The sequence below is a fragment of the Rattus norvegicus genome, chromosome 9, assembly GCF_036323735.1.
Source record: "Rattus norvegicus strain BN/NHsdMcwi chromosome 9, GRCr8, whole genome shotgun sequence".
Lineage (NCBI taxonomy): Eukaryota > Metazoa > Chordata > Mammalia > Rodentia > Muridae > Rattus > Rattus norvegicus.
In genome coordinates this window covers 99,449,241-99,475,496 of record NC_086027.1, presented here as the reverse complement: position 1 = coordinate 99,475,496, position 26,256 = coordinate 99,449,241, and the positions used below count along the sequence as shown (strand labels likewise).

The 26,256-nt window shown below is 51.8% G+C and overlaps 2 protein-coding genes and 1 long non-coding RNA gene across 11 annotated transcripts in view; 2 read left to right on the top strand and 1 right to left on the bottom strand.

The window, feature by feature from the left end:
• Per2 (period circadian regulator 2) overlaps positions 1–20,669 on the top strand; it is a 42,242-nt gene extending 21,573 nt beyond the window's left edge. For 3 of the 5 annotated variants that reach the window (XM_017596618.3, XM_006245476.5, XM_063267668.1), the window contains 14 exons: positions 1,467–1,573; positions 2,051–2,204; positions 2,488–2,596; positions 3,792–3,917; positions 4,430–4,514; positions 6,435–6,597; positions 6,688–6,794; positions 8,256–8,420; positions 9,924–10,163; positions 13,273–14,069; positions 15,468–15,654; positions 16,319–16,511; positions 17,394–17,544; positions 18,636–20,669. In XM_017596618.3, the coding sequence (XP_017452107.1) occupies positions 1,467–1,573; positions 2,051–2,204; positions 2,488–2,596; positions 3,792–3,917; positions 4,430–4,514; positions 6,435–6,597; positions 6,688–6,794; positions 8,256–8,420; positions 9,924–10,163; positions 13,273–14,069; positions 15,468–15,654; positions 16,319–16,511; positions 17,394–17,544; positions 18,636–18,785 (2,734 nt within the window). In that variant the 3' untranslated portion in view covers positions 18,786–20,669. Of the gene's footprint in view, positions 1–1,226; positions 1,378–1,466; positions 1,574–2,050; positions 2,205–2,487; positions 2,597–3,791; positions 3,918–4,429; positions 4,515–6,434; positions 6,598–6,687; positions 6,795–8,255; positions 8,421–9,923; positions 10,164–13,272; positions 14,070–15,467; positions 15,655–16,318; positions 16,512–17,393; positions 17,545–18,635 lie in introns of all 5 variants that reach the window. The other 2 variants (XM_039084160.2, NM_031678.2) reach the window with 2 other exon arrangements.
• Positions 3,105–24,238, bottom strand: LOC134480412 (uncharacterized). Of its 2 annotated transcripts, none has more exons than XR_010054870.1 (3): positions 22,839–24,238; positions 8,915–9,068; positions 3,105–4,090 (listed from the first exon to the last, which is right to left on the bottom strand). It is a non-coding gene; the product is annotated as an uncharacterized LOC134480412 (long non-coding RNA). The 2 variants fall into 2 exon arrangements; XR_010054869.1 differs by lacking the exon at positions 22,839–24,238 and adding an exon at positions 17,372–17,509.
• On the top strand, positions 24,154–26,122 carry Hes6 (hes family bHLH transcription factor 6). 4 transcript variants are annotated; one of them, XM_063267319.1, is made up of 4 exons: positions 24,154–24,200; positions 24,655–24,741; positions 24,822–24,903; positions 25,142–26,122. In XM_063267319.1, exon 4 carries the CDS (start codon positions 25,201–25,203, stop codon positions 25,564–25,566), a length of 366 nt encoding a protein of 121 aa, XP_063123389.1. In that variant the 5' UTR covers positions 24,154–24,200; positions 24,655–24,741; positions 24,822–24,903; positions 25,142–25,200; the 3' UTR covers positions 25,567–26,122. The 4 variants fall into 4 exon arrangements, with proteins under 4 accessions (XP_063123389.1, XP_063123390.1, XP_063123388.1 ...); XM_063267320.1 differs by lacking the exon at positions 24,154–24,200 and adding an exon at positions 24,378–24,578 and having other exon boundaries at positions 24,822–24,863; NM_001399167.1 differs by lacking the exon at positions 24,154–24,200 and adding an exon at positions 24,401–24,578 and having other exon boundaries at positions 25,142–26,114.
• Positions 26,123–26,256: the final 134 nt, after the last annotated feature.

Below are 26,256 nucleotides of genomic sequence, written 5' to 3'. Positions count from 1 at the left end.
TGACTACATTCAAAAGTACTTGGTCTCAACAGGTTGTGGTCCACTGTGCCTTCTCCTGGCTCCTTGACAGATGAGGAGTAGGAGATCAAATGGCTATTAGGAGTGATTTGGAGAAATGTGTCTTCAGAAAATACCACAGGAAGTGGACAGAGAAACAAATCAAGCCACCCCCTAGATTCTGGAGGATCGGGTTCTCCTCCTCTGTCAACCTGGCAAGGGACACGAGGTCTCTTCTTCTGAGTCATGCTGCATTGCCTCCAAGAAGGTTCTGCTCTGCGGGCAGCCAGAGACCTGCCACTCCCTCCCTTAGGAGTGTCCTGCAGGTCACCTGTGGTCCAGGTCCAGAAAGAGAGTATCAGATGCAGATCTTGGGGCTGAGTGTACAAGCCACCTAAGACGCTGCCATTACTACCTAGACCTAAAGACTGTGTGCAGACTGCCAAATGTTTTGCTCCAGCTGTGGGGAAGAGGGCAGGCTAGTGCCTGAGGGAGCCAGTCTGCCAAGTTCTCCCCGACGAGTGGAAGCTACAGGGCCCCTTCATGGAACCCTGTGGTCAGGACCAAGCATAGAGCCCTTCCTCCTCCACTTTGTTCTTCTTTTCCTCTTTCTCTCCCTGCCTTCCCCCCACCCCGCAACAACTTCTTCTTCCTCTTTCCCCATTCTTCCGCCCGTCCCCCAATTCCTCCAGCCAGGCTCGTATTGGGAGGGCGCCAGGAACATCCTGTACACTCTGTCTGAAGGGAAACAGGAGGCCTAAGAGTGCGTGTGCCTCAGGATAAAGTCAGACCTGGAAAAAGTTCCAGTCTGAGGATGTGTGTAGAAGGCCTTACATTTGAGCAGAGGAGAGTTTGAGGAAACATCTGCTGGGATGCTGGAAAGCCTGGGGAAGAGGAGGCAGCTAGCCAAGCTAGGTGCAAACAGGCATAGACAGCTGCCTCGGTTCCACCCCTACAGTGACTTGAAGACCAGCCCCAAGCACCAAGGGACTTCCACTTTACAGAAGCACAGACAGGCACTGGAGCAAGGGTTCTAGCCAGTCATGGGGACTTGTCGGGGAGCCACAGGAAACGACCTGCTATAGGGGGTCAAAGTGGCATCAAAGTGACAGAAGGAAGACATTCTGACTTAGAAAAGACAGCTTTCAGCCAGAACTGGTTAAACAGAGATTCATATTAAACTGGTCAATATCAAAATGAGACCAATATGTCATGATGTATTCTTTTAGGAGGTTGAACACCATGCTGTAGCTTCCAGCCTCATTACTGTCACACTGAAGGGATGCTGGAATGCTGCCAAGCTGAGACTCCCTGCCCCTGCCTCTGCCATGTTTCCATCTGGGGGGACTTTGGCGCCTGCGTCTGTCTCTGGATGAGGAGGTGCCCTTGGGATGGCCCTCCCTCAGAATCTGCCGGCTCTGCCTGACACTTGTATTCCACGCTGACTGCCTGTGTCCCTCGCCTTGCAGGGCGGTCCCCCTCCTGGGCTATCTACCTCAGGATCTGATCGAGACCCCTGTGCTCGTGCAGCTCCACCCCAGCGACCGGCCCTTGATGCTCGCCATCCACAAGAAGAGTAGGTCATCTTCTCTAAGCCCCGAGGCCTGTGTGCTCTGGCGCTCAGAGGGGTTGGACCCACTGGGAATACTGCGCCCTGGGAGCTGCCCTGCTTCCTTGATGAGACCTGGTGCCATCAGCTATGGGCAGGCTGGGGGAAGAAAACTCAAAGGGTTTTTGGTGACCCATTTATAGTTTTGGTGTCCATGAGTATGAGGAGAGCAGTTAAGCAGTGGGGCAGGAAGGTTTCGACCATCCTTGGGAGTAGACTGCACAGGACCCCTCCAAGACAAGCCCTTGGAGACGTGGGTAGCACTGAGAGATTTGCATCTTGATGTAGGAGATGAAACTGCCACTCCTGGAAACCATCCCTGCTGGGGTTTGAAGCAGACACAGGAGTTGAAAGCAGAGGCTTTGGGGAGGTGACCTTGGCCAGCCTATGTGTGTCTGCGCTCTGTCTCACACAGCAGCCCTGAGACTGTCTCTTACCGTCTAGTCCTACAGGCCAGTGGGCAGCCTTTCGATTATTCTCCCATTCGATTCCGCACACGCAACGGGGAGTACATCACACTGGACACTAGCTGGTCCAGCTTCATCAACCCGTGGAGCAGGAAGATATCCTTCATCATCGGGAGGCACAAAGTCAGGGTGTGAGTGCTCCCAGGGTTCTACTGTGGGTTTTGGGGGATCCTGGCCTATTCTCACTTCCCACCAGCAGAGAGCAAAGATGGAGGCTATCTCCCAGTGGGGGAGCCGCTGGCCATGTGGCCGGCAAGAAGATGACCTGCCCACGTGGGAGGAATGCTTGTAAACGAAGTTATTGCAGCTGGGGGTCTGTGGGGTGGAGATGGAGATTCCAACCCCAGTAGGCAGTGTGGGTACCACGTTCAGGCCAGCCAGGCCCTTCTGAGGAAACAAATTCAAATCATGCAGAGGCCCTTTGAATGAGGATGTGTTCGCAGCCTCCCCTTGCCCAGAGGAGAAGACTCCGCACCCCAGCGTTCAGGAGCTCACAGAGCAAATCCACCGGCTACTGATGCAAGTGAGTGTTGAGCCGCCATTGCTCTGCTCTGCTCTGCCTGGCCCCACAGGTCTACACAGGTGGACCACGTTTGGATAGTCTTGGTTGGCCTGAGAACTACCAAGCACCCTCAAGTTTTCCTAGTGTTAGAATCCTCCGTGACTCAGACTCAACCATCATGTTGAGTAAGCAGTTGAAGGGTGTCCATACCCACAGTCTGTCCTTCAGTCCTGATGTGATTCCCACTGGTGTAAGTCCTACTCTTTCCCAAAACACCGTCAGCAACCCTGGCGACTTGGTGACATCACCCTCCAGTAAAATCAGTTTAAGCACAGTCAGTCCCACTACTGAGTGGATGTCCCCATCTTGGTTGTAGGATACAAAGTGTGACTGTAGTTGAATTGGTTCAATGTTTCTAAAACTCAATAGACTGAAAAAGACCTCAGCTGTGCAATAATTAGCTGGCTGAACATCGTCTTAGTCAGGGTTTCATTGCTGTGAGCAGACACCATGCCCAAGACAACTCTTATGAGGCAAACATTTAATTGGGGTTGGCTTACAGTTTCAGAGGCTCAGTCCATTATCATCATGGTGGGAACATGGCAGCATCCAGGCAGACATGGTGCTGGAGGAGTTACAAGTTCTCCATCTTGATTGGAAGGCAGCCAGGAGGAGGTTCTCTTCCATACTGGATGGAGCCTGAGCATTAGGAGCCCTCAAAGCCCACCTACGTAGTGACACACTTGATCCAACAGGGCCACACCTCCTAATGGTGCCACTCCCATAGGCCAAGCATATTCAAACCCTCACAAACATGTTCCTTTTTATCTTCGCCCTTTGTTTTCTTTTGGGGGGTAAGGGGATGTTGAGATGGGTCTTTCCGTGTGCTCTTGGCTGGCCTTGAACTCCCTCTCTATACCTGATTGGCCTCAAACTCACAGAGGTCCACCCACCTCTCTGCCTCCCAAGTGCTGGGATTCCAGGCATGGGCCTGCCTGCATCACCTAAACATGTGCCTTTTAATGGAATCTTCTTGGTGACTACACACCAGAGATTATTAGGACACCAAGAATGAAGGCCAGACACCTTGGGGTTCAAGCTCCCCTGCACTTGTCTTCTCTGAGTAACTGTGGGCTGGCTGAGACCACTGTTTGAGCTTGACTTGTGGTGACCTCTTCTACCCCTGTCTACCGTGATCTGTTTGCTTTTCCCCCAGCCTGTCCCCCACAGCGGCTCCAGTGGCTATGGGAGCCTGGGCAGTAACGGATCCCACGAACACCTCATGAGCCAGACATCATCCAGCGACAGCAATGGTCAAGAGGAGTCTCACTGGAGGAGATCCGTACGTCCCTCTCTGTTCCTGTCCCTGAGAAAGCAAGTTCAGCAGTGCCACTCCTGAGTTAGAAAGCACGAGCAGTGATAGCCAGGCAGTGGCCGGAGCCCGTGGCTCAGTCGCCTTCTCGTCCGGCCCAGTTCCCCTGAGATTTGCTTCGTATTTCCAGTTGCCACAGCTGCCTGTAGTTAAATACATAAAGGAAAATGACTTAGGTGGGCAAAGCCTCGGAAACAAAACCTTAATTGGAGGGTGGTGTGGAAGCCTCAGCAATTCCTTTATTCTGTGTTTCCCATGGGGATCATGGGAGTTGTCGCCAGCTCCACCTGGCTCCTTCAGGATTTCCGAATCTGGGTTGGAATGTAGTGAGTACGTTCCCTGTGTGTGCGGGCCCTGGACGCTGCCCTAAGTTACTCTCTGTGCCGCTCCACCCCCTGCGTTAGCTTCTCTGCCCTCACTGTGGGGGACGGTCAGAAGGTCTCCTAGAATGAATAACGTGTTCCTTATTGTTTTTCTTCAAGGGAATTTTTAAAACCAGTGGCAAGAGTCAAAGCAAAAGTCACTTTTCTCCTGAGTCTGGAGGACAAAAGGAAGCCTCTGTTGCAGGTAAAAAGATTCCTCTGGCTCCTCTTGGAGCCCTTGCTCTTGGAAACTCTCATTTTTCCTTAAGAAATCTACATTTATTCTTCTTTTTAAAAAGAAAGCAAGCCATGGCTGGAGTGATGGCTCAGTAGTCGGGAGCACTGGCTACTCTTCAATTTTGGGTTCAGTACCCACATGGCAGCTCATAACTGTCTGTCAAACCAGTTCCAAGGGATCTGAAACCCTCACACAAGACATACACAGAAGCAAAATACCAATGCACATAAAATGAGAGGAAGGAAGGAAGGAAGGAAGGAAGGAAGGAAGGAAGAAAGGTAGAAAGAAAGAAAGGTAGAAAGAAAGAAAGAAAGAAAGAAAGAAAGAAAGAAAGAAAGAAAGAAAGAAGTTAAGAAAGAAAGAAAACTCCTGGTGGTGGTGGCTATATCTTTGATCTCAGCAACTTGGGAGGCAGAGGCAAGTGGATGGATCTCTGAGTTTGAGGCCAGCCTTGTCTACAGAATGAGTTCCAGGACAGCCAGAGCTGCACAGAGAAACCATATCTCAAAACAAAACAACAACAACAAAAAGAAAACAAAAGACACCCCATGCTCTTTTGTGTGTGTCTCAGGACGGCAGAGGCAGGGACCGGGCTTTTCCGGCTTATTGCTCTGTTTGAGGTCTGGGAAGGTCCCCTCCTGAGTGTGCTTAACTTCATCCTTGCTCTGCAAAGAAATAAGGGCTGCCTCTGTCTAGCCAAGTGCAGGTCCTACTGTCCAGCAGGCCCTTGTTACACTGTGGACCACTAGGGCTGCAGTATGTGGCTCCTTTCCCTAGGAGCTGCCTACTGAGTGTAATGGGAGCTGTGGCCATGGGTCTAGGAGTGTGTGACATCATCTCACTCTGCAAAGTAGCAGTGTAACCATGTGCTCACACTTCATGCATGTACAAACTAGCATCTACAGGCACATACACACACACACACACACACACACACACACACACACACACACACACTTGCCTTGGCAGAGTTCTCAAAAACAGACCCACCTACAGTAGACAGTAAGGTGCTGGCTGTTGGGCATGCACCAGCGAATAAAGTATCGCTTGTTGCTTAAGATCTCTCAGGAGGGCAAGCATGTGGTTCCCATGGTGAGCACAAGCCACAAGTGGCATCCACAGCCTAGTCCTTGGGCACCCATTGCTGTGTGATCATTGTCATCAAAATTGTCCCTTAGATACTAAGGCAGAAAGTCAAGGCAAGCTTGGGTTCCATAGTTTAAAGTCAGCCTGCCTCCTGGGTAACTTAGTGAGACCATATCCCAATCAATCAGTCAATCAATAAAAGAAGAAAGAAAAGGAAAGCCAGGTATGATGGTCCCAGCACTTGGGGAGGCAGAAGTCAGCAGATCTCTGTGAGTTCAAGGCCAGCCTGGTCTACCTAACAAGTTCCAGGTCAGCCAGGGCTACATAGTGAGACTTTGTTTCTAATAAATAAATAAATATCTAGTGATGGAGGGGCTACAGGGGTAGTTCACGGGAAAGTTCTTGAGCCACACATGCAAGGTCCTAGCCTGTGTTCAGTCTAGCCTGCCCTGCCCAGGAGGATAAGTCATGTGGGATCTAACTGGCCACAAGTTCAGTATTTTAAGACCCATCCTTTTCCACCCTGAGCTCTGAGTCCTGAGAATGGCCCTGACATGAGCAGTTAAGCCCAGAGAGAAGCAGGCCTCAAGTGGGCAATAGGTTACTCTAAGCTCCCACTCCAGCTGTCTGACCCACAGGGGTTCCAAATGCAGACTGTCACTAGAGTCTCTTATCTGTACATTACGAATCCTTACTCCTGTCTTTGAGCAGAGAAAAATGCTTTATAAATATGTAAACGTTTCCTTTGACAGATAAAAGGTATTAAATGAAAAAATTCGTATGTGTGTGTGTGTTTTTCAGAAATGCAAAGTAGTCCTCCAGCTCAGGTGAGGTCTGTCACCACCATGGAAAGGGACAGCTCGGGGGCCAGCCTACCCAAGGCTAGCTTTCCAGAGGAACTAACCTATAAGAGCCAGCCTCCTTGCTCCTACCAGCAGATCAGCTGCCTGGACAGTGTCATCAGGTACACAGGACACATCTGATCTCTCCTGTCATTGGTATCCTCGTCTCCCCCACCTTCTCACCCACATGATGCCTTCCGACCTTTATGCAGGTACCTGGAGAGCTGCAACGAGGCAGCCACCCTGAAAAGAAAGTGCGAGTTCCCAGCCAACATCCCATCCCGGAAGGCCACGGTCAGCCCTGGGCTGCACTCTGGAGGTATATTTTCCATTAGGAGCTTTCTAACCTGTGGCCCCGTCAAGTCTCCTGGGTGGGGTCAGAAGCCATCATAAACCCTCGGGTGTCCCTTCTTCCCCCTGAATTAATTTTTCATAGTTTTGTAGATACACCAGCAGTGTTTTTAAATGGCCAAAGTAACAGAAAGTCAATAAATACCCTTCTTGCAGGCCAAGGTGATGTCTAGTCTCAGAGCACTAAGCTTTGAGAACGGGGACCTGAGAAGCCTGCTGGTAGCCAGGGGACAGCCATGGGCTCCCCTCCCTCCTCTGGCTGTACCAGCCTCAGTGGTTCCGCAGCAAACACCTCCTAGTCTATACAGAGGAGCCTTTGCCTGTGAGCCCTAGTGTGCCCTGTGGCCATTCTAAAGCTCAGGCCGATTCAACCCTTGGAATTCTGACCAGGGTCGCAAAGGAATCCCATTGAATTTAGTGGTTCATCCCAGCAATCTCAGCACATGGCTGGCAGAGGACCATGCAGAGTTGGAGGCCAGCCTGGGCTACAAAATGAGACTTTCTCTCAAAAAATTACAAAAAGAAAAAGAAACGGGGCTGGCAAGATGGCTCTGTGTGTAAGGGTTGTTGCTGTGCTAGCCAGCCGAACAGCCTGGATTTAGTCCCCAGATCCAACCAGGATCCACGGAAGTTTCCTCTGGCCTCCCCGTGCACTGTGGCACAAGAGTCCATACACGCAATAATGGTAAAATTTTAAAGAAGAGATAAGAGTGTCCTGTTTATTAAATGAAGCACAAGAGAGTAAATTGGTCATGCAAGGAACAGAGTGGACAGCCCAGATTACCCCTGCCTCCTGCCTATTGGAGAAATTCTTTTTTTTTTCTTTTTTTTTTCGGGGCTGGGGACCGAACCCAGGGCCTTGCGCTCGCTAGGCAAGCGCTCTACCGCTGAGCTAAATCCCCAACCCCTATTGGAGAAATTCTTGCTACACACCAGAGGACTCTGGCTAGACCCACAGCCATCTAGAACAGTGGTTCTCAACCTTCCAATGCTGTGACCCTTTAATACAGTACCTCAGGCTGTGGTGGCCCCAACCATAAAGTTATTTTTGTTGCTACTTCACAACTGTTATTTTGCTACTGTTGTGAATCATCTGTGTTTCCCAGTGACCCCTGTGAAAAGCTCATTCGACGAACCCCCAAAGGGGTTGTGACCCACAGGTAGAGAACCACCGGTTTAGATCACACACACACACACACACACACACACACACACACACACACACTGCAGATGTCGTGGGCTCTGAGAGTGGCGTTCAAGTTGCTCTGGTCATTTCCTCTTCCCCTTTTTCTTGAGGACAGGACCAAGCATCCATGGGGCAGGGGTACAGCCAGCCACGGCCCCATAGGTCCCTTGCATCTGCAGCTCCTTAACTGGACAGTGGTATTCATCCTGCATATGTGTTTGCTTCTGTTTTTCTCTCATCAAGAGGCAGCGCGGTCCTCCAAGGTGACCAGCCACACGGAGGTCAGTGCTCACTTGAGCTCCTTGGCGTTGCCGGGCAAGGCCGAGAGTGTGGTGTCCCTCACCAGCCAGTGCAGCTACAGCAGCACCATCGTGCACGTGGGCGACAAAAAGCCACAGCCTGAACTAGGTACGTACACCAGAGACCCCTGGGAAATATCAACAGCAGTCTGAGTTTCATGAAGAAACTCTGGAGGCTGGGAGATGGCTTGGTGAGTAAGAGCACCTTCCGTGTAAGCATAAGAACAAAAGTTCACATCCCCAGCACTCGAACAGAAAGTAGGCCATGGTCAAGACCAAAGCATGCCTATAAGACCAGAACTTTTGAGGGTGAAGACAAGAGGGTCTCTGGAGCTTGCTGCCCACAACCCTAGCCCCAGGGTCAATGAGCAGTCTTGTCTCTCAAAGGAATAAGGTGCAAAGTAACAGAACAGGACACCTGGCATCCTCTTCCGGCTCCATGCACAGACTCTCACACACACACACACACACACACACACACACACACACACACACACACACAAGCGTGTATGCACACACCATATGCTTGTACACATACATTTTACTGAAAGTGAAAATGCGAACTTCCATTTACTATGAACTATTACGTTTATTCAAACTTACCAAAAAAGTCCCAGGAAAGGTTATTTGGGTACTTAAAATTCAGAGGTGGGATGTGGCCAGCTAGGGCCCAAGTCCAAGTCTCTGCTGTTCTCTGGCGCCACCTGGTGGGAGTTGTCTGCCTTAGTGTCTGTTCCGTATAGTGCAGGCCCAGTTTCTACATAGGGGGAAGAACCAGAACACCTTGTAAGATGACTGATTGGGGCTGAGTTCTCTTAAAATGAGGCTTTGAAGCCAGAGAGATGAATCAGTAGGTAATGTTCCTGCTGAGCCAGCATGAGGCCAGTGTCCGTCCCTAGTACCCACAAAAACCCAGGAGCAGTGGCCTCCTATGTCATTTTAGCACTAGGAAGGCAAAGATGGGGACTTCTGGGGCTCACTGCCAGGCAATATAACTAAGCTGCTGAGTTCTGGGTTCCATGAGAGCTCATACCTCAAAAAGTAAGGTGGAAAACAAGGGAGAGGACATCCAAGTTGGACCTCTGGCCTCCTCACCTGCATGTGTATACATACATGCACATATACTTGAGTGCACACATGCTTACATGCATATGTACACACACATGTACACACAGTAAATTATAAGCTTGTTACCACAAAGAAGGGAACGATGGGAAGCAATGTACCCCAAGGGCTTGGCCACCGTGCTCTGACCTCTCTGCTTTGTAGACTACATAATCACAATGGCTACCATGTGTGGTTCTGAACTCTGGAAGATGTAGTAGCACTTTGGCTCTGTCCCTTGTGTATCAAAGCTGAAGGCAGCTTTGGAATGTCTTCAGGCCCAGAGTAGAAGCCCACAGCTCCCAGTTTCCTGTTATTCATAGTCCTGATACCTGACCCAGTGGATGTTCAGGGCTCTGTTTGCCTCCTGGGACTCTTGGAAAACTAAAGTAGGCCCAGGGAATGTTGCTGCCAGCTGTGGGCATCACGGGTCAACTGGGCGTGAGTTGTCTGTACAGTGGGTTGCACTAACAAGTACATACTAACCAGAGCCTGCTTCTTGTTGCAGAGACAGTAGAAGATGTGGCCAGTGGGCCTGAGTCCCAGGATGATGCAGCTGGTGGCCTCAGCCAAGAAAAGGGGTCTCTGCAGAAGCTAGGCCTCACCAAGGAAGTTCTGGCTGCACATACCCAGAGAGAGGAACAGGGCTTCCTGCAGAGGTTCAGGGAAGTGAGCAGGCTCGGTGCCCTGCAGGCTCACTGCCAGAACTATCTCCAGGAGCGGTCCCGAGCCCCAGCAAGTGATCGAGGTGAGCTGAGCATTGTTAAGCACTTTGTTCTTTTTCCTAAGATCCGGTGATGCTGGCCTGGCACTCACAACAATCCTCTCGCCTCAGCCTCCCTAATGCTAGGATTGCAGGTGTGGGCCATCGGGCCTGGCTCAGCATACTGTGCTTGAGAGGCCTGCATATGGCACTAACACACTGAACTGTGCCAGGTCTGAGGTGTACATGTGGAGTAGCCATGAAGCATGGGAACTCTTTCGAGAACACAGCTTCATGTCCCAAAGGGAACTGTACCATAAATAGTTGCAGAGCGCTAGGCTAGCTTCGACAGGTTGCTGGGGCTACCCCCCACCCAGTTAAGACCCCGGGGTAAGTTCAACCTGCAAAGAATAAGCATTGCACCATGAAACCCTTAGCAGGCAGCTCTCGAGAATGGAGGGATGGTTTCCCTCTTCCTGGGGACCCACCGTCCTGGCCTGGGGCTGCCCTGTGCATCCAAACCACAGCCACAGCCATTAGCATGAAACTGTTCTTCAGACCCATAGTCCCTGGGTGGTCTGAGGGCTTTCTGTTACAGCAACCTGCTCCTTGAGTCTGGTCATCTGTCCACGCACTCATGATGGGATCTGGCTCAGCCACACCACTCACCTGGCTCCTAAGCCAAACCTCCTTTTTGTATCTCAGAGGCCAGGGGCCACACTGGCCCCCGAGATACCAGCTCTCCTCTTGCTCTGGAGCACTGGTCCAGGATCACAGCTAGTCAGCCCAGGAGACCCACCACTAGACCAGCTCCACAAACACACTGAAAGGAACTGAGGAGACTATGACCTCTTTTAAAGACCATATCTTTTCTTCTGTCTTTCTTACTTTCGAAGGTAGGGATTGAACTGTCTTCAACAAGCATGCTGTTCTGCTTCTGAGCAACACGCAGGCAGGGTTGCTTTTCTGAGGCTTCCTTCTCACCTCTTTCCAGCCCCCTCCCCACAAAGTCTTGCCACATACAGGAGCCTCAGTGGGAATGAAAGGACGCCCGTCCCATCCCGAGCAGACAAGTGTACGTGGCTCCATTTCCCACACTCCGGGACCCTGCAGTGTGCACATGACATGGATCACACAACCTTCCAGAAAGTCCTGACAACAGCCCATACTGAGCACTGTTCTTCTCTCTGAGGGAAACATTTCCAGGAGGAAAAGCAGCAAATAGAGACAGAATCTAGAGCAGAGCAATGGCTTGGCTGGGCTGTTTGTCTCACCATGTAAGAAAGGTGTGAGGCCCGCCCTGGCACAAGCCCACAGATGCCTCCTGCATACTGTGCCTTATGCCTGTTATTCTGATGAAATGGAAAGAAAACAGGCTCCTGGGCTGCGCCACAGGGAGGCAGTGGGAATACACAATGGAATGTGTTCCTGGGCTAGTGTGACTGTTGGCCAGCTTCCCAGCACTGTGACAACTTATAGGGGGAACATGTTTATTTGGGCTCCCAATTCCGGGGGTTTCTGGCCACAGTTGCTCGGCTCTGTGGGGTAAAGCAGCATACCATGGCAGGAGACTGACTGAAGAGCTGCTCGCCTCCAAGGCCAAGAAGTGAGTCCAGTATCTTAGGGCATGTCCTCAGCAGCTTGGCTCAGCCTTCTAAAAGCTCCACCTCCATCCCCCAGGGGCAGCAACTGAACCCTCAACATGGACTCATGGGTGCTCTAGATCCAGGCAGCCACACCAAGCTCCCCTGTGGCACTGGAACATATATCATCCCTTTAGGAAACAGTAGTGGTAGGTTAAGTGGACCAGCCATTCTGCCATTTAGGGTGTGCACACCAATATGTATTTTTTCTAAATATCAGGTAATAGCATAAAAAGGCAAGATTTTGGGGTTTTTTTTGTTTTATTTCTTTTCAATTAATAGATTTTTGAGAATTCCATAAAACATACTGTTTATATTCATACACGCACCACCCACTCATCCCCGCTACCTGCTCCCAGATCCACACCCCACACCCCACACCCTCCTCTCAGTCTAATTTCTGTTACTCATGTACTTGTAGCTTTGCGACCATCTGTGTGAGAGTAGTTGGCCACCTGTGGGCCACGCCTTTAAAGAAAACATGCTCTGCCTCCCTCCAAAACAATCAACTGTCCAGAGCTCCTCAGTTAGGGTTTGGGTTCCATGAGCCCCTTCTGCCTCCATGATAAATTGTTGACTGGCTTGATCTTGTACAGGCAATCCCAGCTGCTTTAAGTTCATGAGCATAGTGGTCCTGTCAGCTCCAGAAGATCTATTTTCGTTTGGTCCTGCCCAACTTCTGGCTCTTAAAGTCTGCTAACCTCTCTTTGATGTTCTGAGCCTTGGGGTAAGGTTTGATGTGGACGCCCCATTGTGGCTGAGCGCTCCACTGACGCTTAGCTGTGAGTTTCTGTGCTAACAACCATGTACTGGACAACTTGTAACAAACTGCACTCATCTGCGGGTACAGAGATAGGAATTTAGATGTCAGTTTGCCACTGTGTGTGCTTAGCAAAATAATGGTGGTAGATTACTCCTGGGACCTATGATCTCCCCCATAACAGATTCTTGGCCAGATTTACAGGATCAGACACGCCTTTCCTCCTGGGCAAGGGGCCTTAAATCTCACCAGAAAGGGGCGCTGGTTGGCCTCCCCTCCAACAATGATGCCACTCTTTCTCTGGGCTATCTTGTCACACTGGTCATTATTGGAGTTCACAGAGTTCACAGCTAGATTAGACTGTTAGCGTCTTTCCCCCCTCAACAGCCCTCAGAGCACCTTTTAGCATTGTGAGAGCGAGGCTGGGAGGAAATTTCCTGGCCCATTTCAACTTATCTCTCCATGGACATAGAACTTATAAGAGAGAGGATGTGGAACTTCAAGAAGACAGGTAGGACATGGCCTTGTAATTAAAGATGCACTTTCAGGTTGATAAAATTTGGTTTTATGAAAAGCCTACTCCTTTGCTTCAGTTCCTCTCACTGGCCGTGGATTGAGGAAACCTGAGCGTTGTATCCAGGGCTGTGGAATTGAGCCACCATTCTACAGCCCCTGGGAGTTGACACGGTAGGGCTTGTAGCCACTTTGCAATCTTAACTCTAGTTCTTTCTCCACATTTCGGCTGCCCCAGGACTAAGAAATGCTTCTGGAATAGAATCATCTTGGAAAAAAACTGGAAAGAACAGGAAACTGAAGTCCAAGCGTGTCAAGACTCGAGACTCTTCTGAGAGCACAGGGTCTGGGGGACCCGTGTCCCACCGACCTCCCCTCGTGGGCCTGAATGCCACAGCCTGGTCGCCCTCTGACACATCCCAGTCTAGCTGTCCCTCTGCACCATTCCCTGCTCCAGTGCCAGCTTACCCACTACCTGTGTTCCCGGCACCTGGAATAGTATCCACACCAGGGACGGTGGTGGCACCACCTGCAGCCGCCCACACCGGCTTCACCATGCCTGTTGTGCCTATGGGCACCCAGCCTGAATTCGCAGTGCAGCCCCTGCCGTTCGCTGCCCCCTTGGCTCCGGTCATGGCCTTCATGCTACCCAGCTACCCGTTTCCACCAGCAACCCCAAACCTGCCTCAGGCCTTCTTCCCCAGCCAGCCTCACTTTCCGGCCCATCCCACACTTGCCTCTGAAATAACTCCTGCCTCCCAGGCTGAGTTCCCTAGTCGGACCTCGATGCTCAGGCAGCCATGTGCTTGCCCAGTCACCCCCCCGGCTGGCACAGTGGCCTTGGGCAGAGCCTCCCCGCCACTCTTCCAGTCCCGAGGCAGCAGTCCCCTACAGCTTAACCTGCTTCAGCTAGAGGAAGCACCTGAAAGTAGTACTGGAGCTGCAGGGACCTTGGGGACCACGGGGACAGCAGCTTCTGGTCTGGACTGCACATCTGGCGCATCTCGGGACCGGCAGCCAAAGGCACCTCCAACAGTAAGGATTCTCTGCTCTGCCCCTTTCCTGTCAGGGCAGTAGGCCCTACACATGGCGGTCAGCACACACCTGTATGTCAGAGGGACTGCTGCATTGAGGGCTTCCTGGCAGCCTCCAGCCTGAGTCCATCCTACAGGATGTCTTTTCTGGAGTGTGCACTTCATGGTTATGAGGTCATTCCATGGAACAGTCTTTGGAGCTCTGTGAGGAGCAAATGAGGGTGACAGACAGTGCAAATGGAAGGACCAGGAATAGTGTGTGCCTTTGGGTGGCATTTATGGGCCTGGTGTTTCTTTTTTCTTTTTAATTTTTCAAGACAGGGTTTCTCTGTGTAACCATGGCTATCTTGGAACTCACTCTGTAGACCAGGCTGGCCTTGAACTCACAGAGATCTGCCAGTGTTTGCCTCCCAAAGTATTAAAGGCAAGCGCCACCACTGCCCAGATGGGCCTCACGCTTCTAATGTGTCTTAAAAGATTTTGTGGCTTGTTTTTCATTTGAGACAGAGTCTGACTCTATCCCTGGCTGTCCTGGAACTTGCTATGTAGACTAGGTTGGCCCCAAAGTCACAGAGATCTGTCTGCCTCAGCTCTGAGTGCAGGGATTAAAAGCATGTCCTTGTCTGGCCGGTCTACAAAGATGAATGAAACCCAGCACGGGGAAAGGGGTAGGCTCCAGCCTGCAGTGTCCAGGATCCTGCCCACTGGAGTCCAGGCTCCGGGAGCTCACAAGGATGAGAGAGGATCTCTGCTTTTGGCTCAGGAGCCAGTGTGCCTGAGTATTTGTCCCCGAGAGCCTTAAGGACGGTGCCAAGGGCTTTTTTCCAGTAATGGTTTCCAAAAATCTATCTGTGCAGTAGCTGCAGCCCAGGTCAGCCCCAGGCACAGTGTGGCCTGAGCTTCCGGGAATGACCACTGCCATCACAAGGTGTCGGCACTGCTGTTTAGAACATGGGGATGTATAAGTGGGCAGTGGTTCTCCCAGAGCCTCTCTGCCTTCTAAGACACTAGGATCTCAGGTGTTTCCTAAGCCAAGCAGCCCTACTGGGGCTCAGAGCCTCAGTCATGGGTGGCCATGGGTAGCATGTCATGGCCATGCTGCCTGGGAAGCTGAAGAGCATCATGGTTCTTTTTCCACTGGAGTCCAAGCTATCTGTTGTGACTGTCCCAAAGTCACATGTCATTGGGTGGTATTCTTAAAGTACCAGCTGCCCTCTCCCCATAACTACAAAATCTGCTTGCCTGACAGATAAAGGAAAGGCATGTGCCCTGTAACTGATCTTTGCCCGAAAGCACCCGTTGCACTCCCTTGGTTCTGTCCCACCTTGTTGCATGTTGTGTGCTGCGTGCGCTGTCACTATAAAGCCTATGGTCAGCAGTGTGTCTCCTGTCCCTAAAGTGCAGTGAGCCCTCAGACACCCAGAACAGTGATGCCATCTCCACCTCCAGTGACCTGCTCAACCTCCTCCTGGGCGAGGACCTCTGCTCAGCCACCGGCTCAGCACTGTCGAGAAGCGGGGCATCTGCCACCTCAGACTCACTGGGCTCCAGCTCCCTGGGCTGTGACACATCCCGGAGTGGGGCAGGTATGTTTGTGCTGAGGGCACAGGTGTATGCTAGCCAGTCTAGGAGATTCTCGTGGCAGCTCCTCTTGCCCAGTCGTCAGAATTCGGGGTCCTAGCTGTTAGCTCCCAATTCCTGTGTCACTGAAGAGGTTACATTGCTGGGTCAGTCTGTAGATTCCCTGGGCAGTGGGCACACATATGCAGAAATAACTATCAAACCACTACTGCGAGGGATCATCCACATGTGTCCTTGAGCCTCCAGGGACAAGGCCACCCTCAAAATCCTGATGCCCATTCTGCCCTAAGGTGAGCTCTCCTTAACCTGCTCCTGGGCCTCTCTGCCCAGGGGCAATAGCTGAGCACAAGTTGAGCCAGCAACTCCCTCTCAGGACTCTTCTCCACAGACAGTGAGAACCTGGGACAAAGTCAGGGCTCCAAGACTAGGCCCTGCCTGAGCTCAGGTTCACACCAGGCAAGAGTCACTGCCACTGTGCTAGCAGGTATCCTACGTTCGAATCGCCGAGATCATTAAAACTGGAGAACAAAGGGGAAGGGGGCCAGCACAGGCTGCTTCTACCTAAGTAAGCCCACTCTCCGCAGCCGTTGTGGCTGCACATAAGCACATTGTGCAAGAGTTGCTTTCTAATGTCAAGGTTATAACGATTGGCATTTCCTGTATTTGAAGGCAGCAGTGATACAAGTCACACCAGCAAATACTTTGGAAGCATTGACTCTTCAGAGAATAATCACAAAGCAAAAATGATCACAGACACGGAGGAGAGTGAACAGTTCATTAAGTACGTCTTGCAGGACCCCATCTGGCTGCTGATGGCCAACACAGACGACAATATCATGATGACATACCAGCTGCCCTCCCGGTAACTGTTGCACTTCCTGGGAAGCCTAGAGGGCTGGGTAGGAGTTTCCAACACCAAGGTCATCCATGCAGGTGGATGTCCCATGGAGCATTAATCTAGACTTAGCAGAGGCAGTGGAGAGGAACGAGGTTTCTCCTTTGTGGCCCCACTGGACCTGCAGCAGCCTGTCTACTGCCCTGGAGCAGTTAGAACCCTGGAGACCAACCTCTTGCCAGTGGCACACTCCACTTGTGCCATACATGGGTTCAGTGCTGCCCCTTGAGCTGTGTTACCTCAGCCACCTTAGGGGTAAATGGGATGTGTATCTGTCTGAGGTTTAAAAAAAAAAAAAATCAAGGGTCAAGTCGGATGATCAGCCCATGTCTGTGGTAACCCTGGGCCTGTCCCGGTTCTGAGTGCAGGCCAGACTCCCCTATGAAGCCGGTGAGGTCACTGCCTTTGCCAGATAGGGAGCTAAGAGAAAGGAAGAGAGCCCCTGAGCTTCCTAAAGGCAGCAGACCTCTGGTCAGAGAAGCAGGAGGAATGGCTGGGGAGCCCCAGACCTCAAGTAGGAGACAGCTGTGCTCCAGGCTGGTGTTAGCCCAGGAAAGAGACAGCGTGGTCCCAGAGTCTAGATGGTTAAGTCTCCAAGGCTGACCAGTGAGAGCCAGCCCAGAGTTCCAGACAGCACCTGAAGATGCCAGGCTCCTCAGAAAGACTGAAATCGTGTCCTTGATTTTCTTTAAGAGAAAGACTAAAGAATATTTACTATTTAGAGATACAGTTACTTTATCTGGAGGATAATCTACTACTTCAGTGTTGCTATTGAAAAAGAAGTGACAGAAAATGAGTGTATTGTCCCCCTAGCCTGTGGCACTCACCTGTACCTAACTCGTCTTGAAGGGATCTCCAGGCGGTCTTGAAAGAGGACCAGGAGAAGCTGAAGCTGCTGCAGAGGTCCCAGCCCCACTTCACGGAGGGCCAGAGGCGAGAGCTTCGAGAGGTTCATCCGTGGGTCCACACCGGGGGTCTGCCTACCGCCATCGACGTAACAGTAAGTTTGCAAAATCTTCCTTCTCACATAGCACGCCAAGGTTACAAGTCGGGCTGAACATGGTAGCCCACACCTGTCACCCCAGCAAAGAGACCGAGACAGGAGGACTGCAGGGTCTGAGTCTAATCTGGCTACATAGAAGATGCTGCCATAAAAAGGAGCAAGGGGTCTAGGGACCCTTAGGGGTGATTCCTTCCAAGGGTTTAAGTGGCTGACTTGAACAACGTGCTGAAATTTATGACTTCCCTTTCCACCGTTCTGATTTCTGTTTAGCAGCACAGACATTTCTCTGTCCACCTTGCTTTTCCTGCCATGGCTGCTGGGCCTTAAAATTCCGGAACCATATGTGCTCCTCAGGCCTCTGCAGCCATCTGCTGACTTGCAGGCAGTGGGGGCCACTGAAGTTCAGTGGCACCAGGGCAGCCACTCACATGTCTGGGCCTTGGCTCTCAGCCGTGGCACTGTCTCCAGATGCTAAGAGCTCCAGCTTCTGGGCACCAGGCATTCCTCTGGCCTCCCAGTTCCCAGTACTCAGCTGATTGTGAGCTCCCTTGTTGATCGTCTCCCCTCACCTACAACTACAGCTAGGCACCAAGCACTAGCCGTATCCGTGCCCTTCCCAGCCTGCTGGATGGAGGCCCACCTTTCCAAGCCGCTAACTTCAGGGCCATCCAGCATGCCTCTCCTCCTCCTGCTCATCAGCAGACCACACCACTCAACTTTAACAGTAGACAGAAGCCAGTTCTCACCACCTCCAGCACGGCCCCTGAGTGCTCTTTAAGGAGAGTGGAGCGAGGCTCTACCTGTTAAGGGAGGAGTGGCCTTGGCAAGGACATTGTGGTCATTTGGCCACCCACACTCTTCCCCATACTCATCTCTCACACTCGCACACCCTCCTCACTTGTGTCTGTATGTGCCATGGAACACGTTTGTTGGACGTCCCTGGAAAGGGACTGGTGACCAGGAGCTAGCTTCTCTGGTCAGCAACCTCTGGGTGCATGGCTAACCTTCCACCCTACCCTGCTGAGTGCGCGTGACAGCAAAGATTTCAGCTGCTTACTTCTTGCTGATGTGACTCGTTCTCTCTGAAGGGGTGTGTTTACTGTGAAAGTGAGGAGAAAGGCAACCTTTGTCTGCCATATGAGGAAGACAGTCCTTCCCTGGGACTCTGTGATACCTCAGAAGCCAAAGAGGAGGAGAGCGGACAGCTGGCCAATCCTAGGAAGGAGGCCCAGACGTAACCCCGTCCCCGGCCAGAAGTCTACATTAGACGGTGCTCGGAAGAGGTGGAAGAGCTTGTGTTTCTAACGAAATGGACCCATACCTTCACTGCTTCTTTTGTTTTAGAAAAAAAAACAAAACACCATAGTTTTCTGAAGGTGGAACAGAGCTGTGGGGAGGTTTAGGAGGAAATACGTTTTTGTATTAAAATAGAAATATGGAATTTGGGGGATGGGGTGAGATTCGTCATTGGACTTGAGGAGACTGAGACCATCTGTGTGTCATCTGGAGGTCAGAAGTCCCTGACCTCCATGAGACCTCTTTCCAGTGTACCAGTGTCCTCTTACCCCTGGGGATTGTCCTGAAACATCAGGATGTTTCAGATCACCAGGATGTGACATATAACGGGGAAGCCACATGAGGCTCAGCCAAGGGCCTGCTTTCTGGAACTTTCCCATGGTGTGGTTGTATCAGATCCTATCTCCCAAGCAGAGAGACCACCCCTCCTGACATCCTCTCAGTGCGTTCCCTTATGTGGTTTGGAGCATGGTGTGGCAGCTTTTGCTTCAGGTCCTGTGGTGGCCAGCATTCCAGTCGGACCTGGCTTCAGTTCATCAACAGAGTTGAAATGCCTACTCTGGACTGATGGAGCTTAGTGGTGTCTGTGACCGATGCCATCAGACTAGCACCCACACTGTACGTTTCTGTGCCGTTCTTGGATCCTTTTTAGACCATCATGGCCAGTGTGCAGAGAGAGCTGTGGCTTCAGCCATGTCACCCTGTCTGTTTGGTGGCCTCTGCAAGCCAAGCTTTGTTGCTGCTGGGGACGCGGTCATATATTTGTTCTTTGGTTGGACTCTCAGATTTCAGCTTCCAGCAGAAAGCAGCCACTGAACATGGGGAGAGGGCACCCACACTGTCACCCTGAGCTCTTCAGTTTGCAGGGAGCTCAGCCTCCCACTATATATATATATATATTCCTAGCTCCTGTGGCTTTGGTTCTCTGTCACATCTGTCTGTGCTGCTGGTCCTCAGACCACCGGAACCCATGGAGAGAAGGGGACCTCTCTGCCCAGCTCTACAAAACCTTATGCTGCATCAGACATCCAAAGATTGTTCCGACATGCTTCCTGGTGACCCCTGGTGGAATGAGACATCACCAGTGAGGAACTGTTAGACTTAAAACATGGACAAAGTCTGGAGCAGAGGAAGCAGACTTTCCTGAGTCTAAAGCGGCTACTAGAAAGGTGTTCCTACTATAGCTGGTTTTCATGGGAAAGCCATCTGATGCCTGAATATCACCCCTATTTTTCATAAAGACAAGAAATCTATTTTTATTATTATTATTATTAAAGCAACACCACCTTTCACAATGATCAGGTAGTAGCCATGTTTTAAAGGAAATTCAATGTTACAGACAGCTGCCTCTGACCAGTCAGAGCCTAAGAGTAGATAGATGGTGGTCTAAGCCTACGCTTGTTACTTAAACACAAAACTGCCAAAACCTTCTCTCTACTATCTTGAATGTTTACCATCAGCATTATTTTATGATTATTTAATATATATTCCTTGATTGTTAACTGCTAAGAAGTTGACTTCCTAGGATAATTTTGTGAATCTGTTTACAAGATGCCAAGCATCCAGTCCTGTTTTCTTTAGAATGTGTGCTTACACGGGTGTCCTGAGACTTTCTCTATTTGAAACTGAGCCTTCTTTGTAATGTAAATAAGCTCTCAGAGTTTGTGCGATGATTTGTGAGCCTTGCCGGACAAGCGGTTTGTTCATGCGCAAACCAAACGTACCTTCACCCAGTGCAATATATTTGTGTGACTGCTTGTGTCTTTTTATGACTTTTTTGCCTTTTAGAAAATTGTTAAATAAAGCAAGTATATTTTTATTTTCAACTGTATGCTCTGATTGATGAGACAGTGTGGATTCAACCCAGGACCTCATGCAAATTAAGCGTGTGTTCTACCATTGACCTATATATACCCTAGTACTGTATATATACTTAACATAGAACAATAAACCAAAAAGAATGACATTTCAAAAAACACTTTTAAGAACTTCAAAGATGCTACATTAGGAACTCTCTAGGCCCCAAGGCCAGCTCATTACTTCTCTTGCACAGTGGTCTTTGGTGGCTCACCTCCTATCTATGTGTCTCACATGCTCATCCTCCTTGGTCCATTCAAACCCTGCAGGAATTTCCCACAATGCAGATCTGGCCAGGCATCCTTGGATCCCTTTCTCTTGATGTCTTTGTATATGCATATGGTTGTTTAGCGGATTCACTGGACTGACCCTCAGCTTAGCATGACCCCCGGCACTCACTTTCCCATTAATCCTGCCTTTGGCTGTTTGCCTGTGCGTTGGCCTCAGGGCTGATTGCAGAGAAATCAGATGAGTACCAGGCTAGAAAGGACTTATACACCGTTAGAATGTACCTACATAGATATCACTGGGGACCCAGGCCTCCTGCCTTGGCCTTTCCTGATTGACAGCTTATAAGAGCTACTCTGAAGAGGCCTGCTTCCCTTTCCTCTCTCCAAACCAGGATCCCAGGGACCTAGGCAGAGGGGCAGCATGACATTGGGCCTCATGCTCTGCTTCTGAGTGCTCTGAACCTGTCTTCTGACTGTGAGCACTGGTGCGGTCTGGAACAAAGTTCTCATAGCAGGTAGGACTGTCTCACCGAGTTCCTTTGGAGGACTCTAATTGTGCTTTACTGCCCAAAGGACAGCCCCTCTCCTTTCTCTTCCAACCAAAAGGAAATTCTCTGAGTCTCCTGGGCAGATTGCCCACAAAGCGCTTGGAAGTCTGCAAGCCTGCTGCCGCCTTTGTCCCTCTGGGGATTTACAGCCTGTTATTTCTGCTACAAACTAGTCACCCTGTGGCCACTATGGCCCTGCCTAGACTCTGCTGGCCTCTGTTCCTGTCTGGGGGTGGGGAGTGGGAGTGGGGGATCAAAAGGCCCTAATGCTAAGGAAGTTGCACACAGGCAAACTTTGAAGGTAGGACATGGTCCAGGGGACAAATGGCAAGAACCAGTAGTTTATCTGAGGGAGATAGACAGGAGAAAGAGGGTTTCCTGAGCTCAAGATGGGGTGTGTAATCAAGCTGCTGGGACTGGAAGTCTAGCCACCTGACCAATGGACTCACTAAAATAAACTGAAGCTTTGCAGATGGGACCTCAAGCAACAACACCCCCCCCCCAAAAAAACATTTCCTGACCCATGCCCTGCCTTATCTCTACTCTTTCCTTCTAAGGATAATGCCTAATTACACTGAGCCCCCAAGTGCTTAGTCTTTTTCTCTCTCCATTCTAGACAGCACTCTGCAACACACCCCAACTCATACAGTGTTGGACAAAACTTTGCTGTCCATAATTAATTGATTCTCAAACCTAGGAACAGACTAAGCTTACATTTCTCCTCGTGGGTACCTTTGTTTTCCCTGGAGTTCTTAGTTGGTTTTCGTTGTTTGCTTGCACAGTTTGCCTTTTTTGAGTCTTCTTTGCCCCCTGCTTCTAACTCTCCAGTCAGGTGTTCTACTGGTATTTTGAAGAGCCTTTTCTCAGAGCCCTTGTGTAGTACTAACAGGAGCTATCTCTTGGCCTTGCTCATTTGGATACAGGGAGAAGTACAACACAGTTTGTAAACTAGGAGCACACACACACACAGATACGCACACAATACTACCGAAGGCTATTTTTGCCTACCTCAAAGTAATGGAAACTTAAAAGTAATCATTTTGTAATTTCCTTTACTAGAAGCTGATTTCTAAACAGAAAAGTCACAAACCAGCTATGGCTGGGTCCACTGGGATCATTTCTATGCCCACCTAGGATTCTTACCAGGAAAAGTGGAGGACCCTCAGCAGCCTCTGGAGGGCGGTGGAAAAGAAGCAAACTTTTTAGCATGTTGGTAATATCCAAAACAGTCCTAGTAATAAGCTGGGGGACATGCCTGGGACCAGCACACAGAGGCAAATGTGAGAGGGCAGGAGTGGGTCACCAGTAAGGTGACTCTGGAGACCTTCAAACTTCAAACCTCTCTCCCAATTTATCCTACCTGAACTGAAGCCTTTGGAGGTTCCTCTGTAGTGGAGCCACAGGGAGTCTGCCAGACCCATCTTTAGGAGGGTAAGGGGTTTCCCTGCCCAACAGTCTTTGCCTGTCCTTTCTCTCCCTCAAAGGTCTTCCAGCCAGGCTGACTGAAGCACCAGCAGCACCAGTTACCAAGACTTGAATGGTGCCCAGGCAGCCACTGAAATGGTGCTTATCGGTGTCCAGGCCTAAGGATGAAGTCTGTAAAGGCTGGCTCTAAGGCAGCAGCAGAAATCCAAGAAAGCTGGAGCAGGGCCAGGGGTTCCAAGGTTCCAAGGGCACTGCCGGGAGGGGGGGGGGAGCGTGCGCACGAACACACACACACACACACACACACACACACACACACACACACACACACACACACACACACAGCCCTCCCGCGGCAAGGCAGGGCCGGCAGATGGACCGCCGACGACGCGGGGCTTGGGCGTCTGGCGGACACAGGCGTGCCTGTTGCAGCCTGCGGGACAAAGCCAGCGAGACAAAGGCGCGGCCAACACCTGTCGCTCCTGGCCGGGCTGCCGCTTTTCTCTGCCGAAGCGGCTGCAGCTGCCAACTGTCACGGGCATCAAGTTACCGGGGCCAGACGGCAGCCTTGGCCTGCAGGAACCAAGGATGGAAGGGGGAGGAGCTGAGTGGGGGTGGGGGACACTAAGGGGACTCGCGGGGAAGGGATGTGAGCGTGGGCTTGAGGGACAGGGATATGTGAGACCACTGGATGGGGGTGCGGAGGGACTAGAGGGGAATAAGAGGAGCTTAGGCGGGTACGTGGTGATGAACTAGGAAGGAGAAGCTTGGGGGAAGGGGGCGGTCGGGGGTGGAGCTAGAATAGACAAGGTAGTGGTTGTGTGACTTAGAACACAGAGAAAGAGAGGTTCAGTAAGAACGACCGAGGACCTTGGAGTAAGAAAGTTATAGGTGTCCTCATGAGTTCAAAAACCACACTAGGATCCTGGTCCTGCTGCTAAAATGGCCCCCACTTTCCCTGGACTTTGCACTCTCACCACCCGTGACCCGAAGCTCCTTCCAGGTCCCGAGGGCATGGACTTGACTTTGGCAATGCCCTGACTGAAACCGGCTCTGGGACTGGAGCGCTTTTCTGGAGAGCACTTTTGGTGAACCAGGGGAAGCAAATGCGCCATAAGGATGGATGGGTGAAGGGGTGGGTGAAAGGGAGGAATGGATAGATGTACGGACCGAAGAATGTATAGCTAACCCCGGGCTTACAGGTTGGAAGATTGGGGCTCAAAACTCGGCGGAGGGAAGTACAAGCACACCAGCAGGAGAGTAGCCGGAGGTCACTGCCCAGGAGTCCAACCCCTGAGTAAGTGGCAGGAGGTCGGACTGTGGGCTCCGCCCCGCCAGCTGCCAGAGCCCCCCTCACACCCCCCGGAGCCTAACAAAGCGCGCGGCTCTCATTGGCTGTAGGCTGCCTCGCGCTGGCCGCTCCGATCACACACAGCCAATCGGTGCATTGATATGTAAATAAGTTGCTATAAAAGGGGCGGGGCCCCACGGGGCGGAAGACTGGGGATAGCTAGTGAGGCCTCTGGGCTGCGACCTACCTCGCAGAGGGGTTTGCACTAAGGCGCTGGGCGCCGGGCTCCGGGCGCTGTGGACCATGGCTCCGCCCCAGGCGCCCAACAGGGACCGTGCAGGCCAGGAGGATGAGGACCGTTGGGAAGCACGGGGGGACCGCAAGGTGCGGACAGGGGCTGCGGGTGGATGGGCCTGCGGGAGGCTGCACGGGCCAGGGGCTCAGTAGCCGTTTCCCACAGGCCCGGAAGCCCCTGGTGGAGAAGAAGCGACGCGCGCGGATCAACGAGAGTCTTCAGGAGTTGCGGCTGCTGCTAGCGGGCACCGAGGTGCGGCGGAAAGAGTGCGGGGGGGTCTTCAGGGTGCGCCCCGGACACAGCCGAACTCAACTCCTTTACCCTCTGCGCAGGTGCAGGCCAAGCTAGAGAACGCCGAGGTGCTGGAGCTGACCGTGCGACGCGTGCAGGGCGCTCTGCGAGGCCGGGCTCGCGGTGAGTGGCGGCGGGGATCGAGGGCGGGGGCGCTGACCGGGCATGCCTGCCATCCAAGAGCCGGACACGTCGGCTCCCGGAGCCTCGGTCCTGTACATGGTGAGGGCTCCCCCCAGAGCAGGACACGTTAATGCGTCTCCTGGGTGAGCCCCGAACCCGCGGAGCGGATCGTCAGAACCACAGTAGTCACTGCTCACTGTGCGGGATGCCGCTCTCTTCTTCCCACCCTCCTGCACAGAGCGGGAGCAGCTGCAGGCTGAAGCAAGCGAGCGCTTCGCTGCTGGCTACATCCAATGCATGCATGAGGTGCACACGTTCGTGTCCACGTGCCAAGCCATCGATGCCACTGTCTCAGCTGAACTCCTGAACCACCTGCTAGAGTCCATGCCGCTGCGCGAGGGTAGCAGCTTTCGGGATCTGCTGGGGGACTCCCTAGCTGGGCTGCCCGGAGGCTCTGGGAGGAGCAGCTGGCCTCCAGGAGGGTCCCCAGAGTCCCCATTGTCCAGTCCCCCAGGTCCCGGGGACGACCTGTGTTCTGACCTAGAGGAGATCCCGGAGGCTGAACTAAACCGGGTGCCTGCCGAGGGGCCAGATTTGGTGCCCACATCCTTAGGCATCCTGACCACAGCTCGCCGGGCCCAGAGTGTGTGGAGACCTTGGTGACCAACACTTACCAGGGACCTGTGAATGGTGGGTGGGCTGCCATCCTTAAGTTTGCTTCCTTCTTGGCTATCAGATGAGGTGGAGATAGCCCAGGATAACCCCCAGATATGCCTTCCCCACTGTCCAATGAATGGATGGCTTGTATGGTAACCCTGATGACCAGCCCCTGCAGGTCCCTAGCACTATTTTGTGAGGGAATCAATTTCATGGACCCTAGAGCTCTGGATGGGGGCCAGGGTGGGGGTGGGGGAGGACACTACAGAAAGAAGGGAGACTCCTGTAGTGCTACCAGGACTCCCTCATGTTCACCTTTCCCTAGGATCTAGGGCAGAAGTGGCCAATCTTGAGGCTGAGCATGAGTGTCCTGGGCAGGGACACACAGGCCATAGCAGTCCTGACCTGAATAGAAGTTCAGATTTGCTACTCTGGCTAGGAGACCAGGAGAGGCAAGCATATTCCGCAGTCACTGAGAGGTGCTCCCTGTTTGTAACAGTTGTGTGTGTGAATGTGGTTGCCGTCGGATGTTCCAATTAAATAAAGAACTCTGGAGTTAGTCGCCCCTGGTGTGCCGTTGTTGTGTCAGATGTGTGACTGTTCAACTGCATCCAACACTAAGTGCATTCGTGTGGCCCCACCTGCTGGCCCGGTCCTCTGGGCTCTCCCACTTGGCCTGGAGTATGTGTCCAGACG